This window comes from Aplysia californica, unplaced genomic scaffold, assembly GCF_000002075.1.
Source record: "Aplysia californica isolate F4 #8 unplaced genomic scaffold, AplCal3.0 scaffold01024, whole genome shotgun sequence".
NCBI lineage: Eukaryota > Metazoa > Mollusca > Gastropoda > Aplysiida > Aplysiidae > Aplysia > Aplysia californica.
In genome coordinates this window covers 192689-199316 of record NW_004798294.1, presented here as the reverse complement: position 1 = coordinate 199316, position 6628 = coordinate 192689, and the positions used below count along the sequence as shown (strand labels likewise).

Genomic DNA, 6628 nt, shown 5'->3' with positions numbered 1-6628 from the left:
AATCGAAACAAACAGCAGTTTCCCACTGATTTTAGCAATTTCAAAAAATCGATGTCGTTTTTTTGGCTCAACATCTTTGTCTATTTAAAAGGGGGGGTTTAAAGATGACGATTTTGGGTCAATTTATGGTTTCTGAACTTTTTATGTATTGTAATACTTCAACCACTTGTAACTCTAAAAGATGCATATTCTTTGTGTTACAATCAACATCTTTCAGATTTTGTCCTTTTATTTTATCTGTTAGGTAACAAAATGTCGTTTTTTCTCAAAACTTCAATTTTTGATAGTTTTCCTCATGTACTTTTTAATTTTCTATTTGATTCAAATAAAATTTTCATGGCTTGTTATTCGTACCATAACCTAACTTTGTACTGGTGGAAAAGCAAATCGAAGCGTTCATAAGTGAGTTGCATGGCTGATTATGTAATCGAATTTAGAGGCATGAAGGAGTAGGTCAGTTATCTATTACTAACTTTTTTTTATTCAAGATATCCAATATCCCAACTGTATAAATTTCGTGTAATGAGTGTAATCTAACAACGTAATTTGTTGTTAAATAAATATTCATTTAAAAAAATGTATCCTAATTGTTTATTTTCAATATGGGTGCCATTACCATGGTGACCGTAGACATAAACAAACAAAAAATCAAAGTTACACTTTAGAGATCTTTTCCTGTTATACCTCCTTGCTATAAGACTTTATCTAGAAAAAATAGTTACCGAGATAGGTTTATAAACCAGCCCCCCCCCCCCTTAAAAAACGCATTTCTCTCACTCTCTCTGGATTTTACAGGGAAAAAAGTTGATTAAAGGCACAATCAAGGGAAAATTTCAAGGGCTCCAAACTATGACGGCTCTTTTCTCGCTAATTTTAACTCTGATACAGAAATTCTTTTAAAATCGAAAGTAAGGCAGATGAATGAGCTCTAAGATAATACCTATAACGCTATATTACGAGCAAAGATTGACGAGCCTCTGATTCCACCACGTCGTGACACATGTAATGTTTTGTCCGGTTTCTTCCTTCAGTTGCACTCTTCGGTTCACAACGGGCTCTAGCGACAAGACTATTGACCTGAGTTTTCTTCCTGTTACCAATAACGCTACCGACGTGGATGAGGCCGAATTTGCTGTTGAATTTATGGACGGTGAGTCTATAGTTTTGACGCATAACAATTTGCATCCTGTTGGCACATGTTTATGTAACTTACAAATATCGGCGCCAAAATCAGACACTGGGAAAAAAGTTGGCCTATGTAGTGTGTGCGTGTGTGTGTGTGTGTGTGTGTGTGTGTGTGTGTGTGTGTGTGTGTTAGTGTGTGTTTGTGTGTGTATGTGTGTGGGTTTGTGTGTGTGTGTGTGTGTGTTTGTGTATGTGTTGAATATCTTTAAAAAAAAAAATAAATTCATCAGCACAATCAGTGCAGGAAAAGGGTTTGGGAATAATATGTACGAGATGGAATCTGACGAAAAAACCCTGAAAAACAGTCTCAACTTCGTGGAGATTTGACTAACCAGTGCTCTACCCTAGAATTACACAGTAGTTCTATCTGCTCAAAAGGCCTGTCTACTTTTAAAAAAAAAGAAATTTAACGTTAAAAATTTTGAGTTTCTCAACATGTCAAGCTTTTTGGAAAGCCAGTCTTAGAATAATATCTTGCTAACGACTCCGAATAATCTTACAATTTTGATAGAGCAGATAAAACACGTGAAATCCTGGCCTCATTGTCTTAGTAACTTTGTAATTCAAAGATAGCGGGAGGTTATTGAAAATGGATGCGAAATTTAACATAATTATGCTACCTTGTCTAACTGTATTCGATGTTGTATGCAATTTCACCAAGTTAAACTGTAACAAAGAAATATGTGTTACGACGTGGTGGAATCAGGCGATCGTCGAGCTTTGGATATGTGGTGTTATAGATATTATCGGAAAGCTTATTCATTTGCCTTGCTGTTAATGGAAAAAAAATATCCGTCTAGTTTGAATAGTGTTTTTCTAGCTTAAAAGTACAAGTTGTACCATGCTGGAACATTTTTACTTAACTTACAATTTGGCGCCAAAATCAGGAATTTTTAAAAAGGTAACTCTTTCCCGGCCGAGCCGTAGAAACACCTGCTTTAAGAAAAAGGGGGAAAAATCTCGCAAAAAACTAACAATCTCTACAACGCCCTGATGCTTGACTGAGTCGCGACGCCGTGGAATCAAGCATGGTTCAATTTTTGGGTATGCAAATTTATTGGTATCCTCTAAAAGCTTGCTTATTTGTCTTTTTTAACAATGAAAACAATGCATATCTCTCCAAAACAGCAGTCGTGAAATGTATCGATTGAAAGTACAATTAGAGAGAAAATCACCGCCAATGTTGGGTGACTTCTAAACTTGTATGGTTTCTTTGGAAACTGAAAAGTTTACAATTTGTGTACCTTTACTCAACATTTTTTCTGTAAAGTCCATACAAAAATGCTTTGTTTTGCTTTAAATAGATATAAAAGGTTTTGAGCAAAAAAAACCCCTTAAAAACAAACAAACAAAGGAAATATGAGAAAAAAATATACCAGTTTCTTAAATTCCATTGTTTTGACGAGCGCCTGATTTCACTATAATGCTTTTCTTTAATTTTTTGTTTTGTTTTGTTTTAAATTCATCACGATTTCTCTTTCTCTCAATAATTAATACGACGTTTCTCAACAGTAGCGAGGTGAATCAACTTCCATTTCGACGAATCCAGTCTGCTCACAGCCAAGTGACCTTGACCTATCAAAACCTGAAGGTCAACAAAGGGAGCAGAAGCAACATCCATGCCTGGGTGAGGGCCCGTGCTCTTTCGCCAGGTAGGACTATTGTTTCTTTTCATGGACGGCCCCTTTTACCTAAAGCTAAAAAGTGGCTGTGTACAATTTCATTTTGCCATGACAGGTTAAAGATTGTCTAGGACCTATTGAATGAGATACTGTATAATTTTAATATCTTTGAGTTAGTGCAGACCTAATGCTTTTACTTTCATTCTCTTTTTGTCACTTTATTTCCAGAACTTAATCAATTTTTAGCTAAAATTCAACTTTGTTCATCCTGCATTTGTGTTTGTTGCCCCTTTTGGCATTGTGACATAGATGCACGCACTTTGGTTACTATAGCTATTGTAGTCATTAGATCTAACATTATTTTTTTTGGTATGTTCCCGATGAAGCTCTTCAGCGTGCGAAACGTTGAACTTGTATACAATTTTCAAGAAATTTTACTAGTCTCAACCCCCTTTTTATTCCTTTCTGTTTACAATGATGATGATGATGATGATGATGATGATGATGATGATGATGATGATGATGATCAGTCCAGAAAAACTCCAGCACAACATTTGGCCAACATTTCAACAGTCCTGGTCACAATGGAACCTTCGATTTGCAGCTTCAGGGCGTTGAAATAGCCCAATATCCAACTAAAGAAAAACTTAACCAGAGAGAATCAATGTGGATTTGGAACTTGGGGTCTCACAAAATTCTCACTGGCCTTAACATCGACGATCCCCATTTTAAGGACCTAAAATTTACAACGTAACGTACTAATCACCCCTTATGTTCCTGCAACCCCCTCCCTTTGGCCTTGCCTTTCTGTTATACTCCTTACCTCCACGTACTAGTTCTCTCTCTCTCTCTCTCTCTCTCTCTCTCTCTCTCTCTCTCTCTCTCTCTGTCTCTCTCTCTCTTTCCCCCCCCTCTCTCTCTCTATCTCTCTCTCTCTCTCTCTCTCTCTCTCTCTCTCTCTCTCCACTTTTTGCCTTCGTGTTTCCCCTCCTCTAGCCTTTTCGACTCATTGATTGTGTTCACCGCACCCTTCCGTTATTATATTCCTTACCTCCATGCATATGTCCCCCCTCTCTCTCTCTCTCGCTCTCTCTCTCCCTCTCTCTCTCTCTCTCTCTCTCTCTCTCCCTCTTTTCCTTTCCCTCTCTCTGCCACCTCTGGCCCTAGTGTTTCTCCTTCTCTGGCCTTTCCGATTTGTGTTCACCGCACCCTTCTGTTATTATATTCCTTACTTCCACGCACCTTTCCACCCCCCCCCCCTCTCTCTCTCTCTACCACTTCTGGCTTCAGTGTTCCCTTCTCTCCGGCGATTTGTACTCACCGCTCCTTTAAATATTCAGACATTTATGTACGCACTTTAGTTTTTATAGCCCGTGTATATGATGATGATGATGAAGATATTTCCGATATTGTCCAAATCACAACAATACGTAATTTATAGTGAACACTTTGTTGCTGTGGCGTCATTACTCATTTATTTTTTTTCTCAAATACTATGTTCCTGATGAAGCCTTATTGGCGAAACGTTGAACTGAAAAAAATATATTTTCTGGAAATACAACAAGGTCTTAACTGTTTTAATACCTTCTTTATACAATGATGATGATGATTATTATTATTATTATTATGTTGATGGTGATACTGATGAGGATAACAACATTTTATGAATGGGAAAAGGGGGGAAGGGTTGTATTAATCACGACCTAAAATCTACCTACCTCACTTCCACCCTGTACAGATGTGTTCCCGAAACACCTGAGGGCGACCAGTGCCAAGTCATACTTGTGGATCTCTCTGGAGCAGCTCAGGTGATTGGTGTTTTTATGTGTGTCTGTCTGTTTTTCAGTCTGTCTGTCTGTCTGTCTGTCTGTCTATCTGTCTGTCTCTCTATCTCTTTCTCTCTCTTTGTCTTTCTCTTTTTGTCTCCTCTCACTTTCTATCTCTTTTTCTCTGTCTCTCTGTCCCTCCTTTTCTCTCTCTCGCCCCCCCTCTCTCTATCTCTCTCTCGCCCTCTCTATCCCAATCTCTATTATTTCAATCAAAACAACAACAACACCAACAACAGTAACAGCACCACCACTACCACAACCACTCTTACCACCACTCCCACCATTACCACTACGACTAACTCCCTTTCCACAACTACAACCACAAGAGTTGAGAAATAGACGGCTATAAGAATGGTTCTCTCCCCAAACAGCAGCTCAGAATAGCCTCAGTTGCTGACGTGAAAGCCCCAGAGGTGTGTAACATTCCAAGTGTTGCCTCAATCAGTTTGTTTTCATGATCTGAACCAAAAGAACCTTAGAACTTTCCTCAGATGCAGATGTACAACGGCCAGATTGCTTTGCGCGTTTTAACGAACGTATAATAATTATATCATTCTTGTGAACTCTTCAATTTTAATTATTATAATTTTGGTTTTCATATTTTTACCATTTTGAAATTATACGTGAATACTCTTTGAAATGAGTACAATAATACACGTAGAAGTGAATTATTTTAAATGAATAAACAAATATAAAATAAATTAAATGTACTTTGTGAACTTGCATTGTATCATTCTTTTGGGCTCTTCGGTTTCATACGTTAATTTTAATTTTAATTTAATTTTTTTAAATTTTGAAAATATGTAAATGTTCCTTGATGTGCACGTGAATGAAAGATCGGTAAATTGCTCGGAACACAGTAATATAACACTCCAAGTATTGCCTCAAGTGAATTTTATCTATATTTAGCGAGAATGGAGTAGTCATGAAAATGTTTTGTTCTCCCAGCGGTGTAGAAATTCCTCAGTCGCAGATATAAACCATGAAAAGTGTATAACACTCCAAGTGTTGCCTCAATTATATAATCTGTTATCAGTATTTGTAGCAAAAAGAAATAGTCATTAAAATATTTTGCTTCCCGCACAGCGGCTCAGAAAACCCCCAGTTGCAGATGTACAACTTTCAGAAGTGTGCAAGACTCCAAGCGATGGACCAGACGCAGTCAACATCCCTCATAGCGTCAGACCTGTTCTCTGTCTACTCTGGTTGGTTAGATAGATAGATAGATAGATAGATAGATAGATAGATAGATAGATAGATAGATAGATAGATAGATAGATAGATAGGTAGATAGATGGATGGATAGATAGATAGATGGATAGATAGATGGATGGATAGACAGACAGACAGATAGATAGATAGATAGATAGATAGATAGATAGATAGATAGATAGACAGATAGATAGATAGATAGATAGATAGATAGATAGATAGATAGATAGATAGATAGATAGATAGATAGATATATAGATAGATAAATACCGGGTGTCTAAAAAGTTTACCCTATTAAAGGGTAATAACTAGGTTATCTTTAAATTAATAATACCCCCCCCCCCCCAAAGCAACAAACCAACAAATAAACAAACTACTTAGCATTAAAATAAAATTGAGCCAAGATGGCGTACCCGTAGTAAAATTACGTGAATGAAATCAACCAACGTGTTTGCAATACATCAAGATTTTAAAATTTCAACAAAATTTGAGTGAGACGCAAAACTTTGCAACCTTTTAGAATCATTTTACCATAACGCGTACTCTTGATCAACATATAATTGATGTATATATATATATATATATATATATATATATATATATATATATATATATATATATATATACAGCATGCCAGAAGGTGCAATAAACACAAATGTAGGATGAACAAATGCTAGCTAAGAAATAAAAGGATTATGCTGGAAGATTAAATCATATATCACAGGTGTTGACCATTTCACTTCAGACAAGCTCAATTACATTGCTGGAAATTTTGAATAA

The 6628-nt window shown here is 36.6% G+C and overlaps 1 protein-coding gene across 1 annotated transcript; it reads left to right on the top strand.

Annotated features, from left to right (window-relative positions):
• The first annotated feature begins 2601 nt into the window (after positions 1–2601).
• LOC118478824 lies at positions 2602–6628 on the top strand. The gene is made up of 4 exons (XM_035973132.1): positions 2602–2837; positions 4546–4615; positions 5723–5841; positions 6573–6628. Exons 1-4 carry the CDS (start codon positions 2609–2611, stop codon positions 6626–6628), a joined length of 474 nt encoding a protein of 157 aa, XP_035829025.1. The 5' UTR covers positions 2602–2608.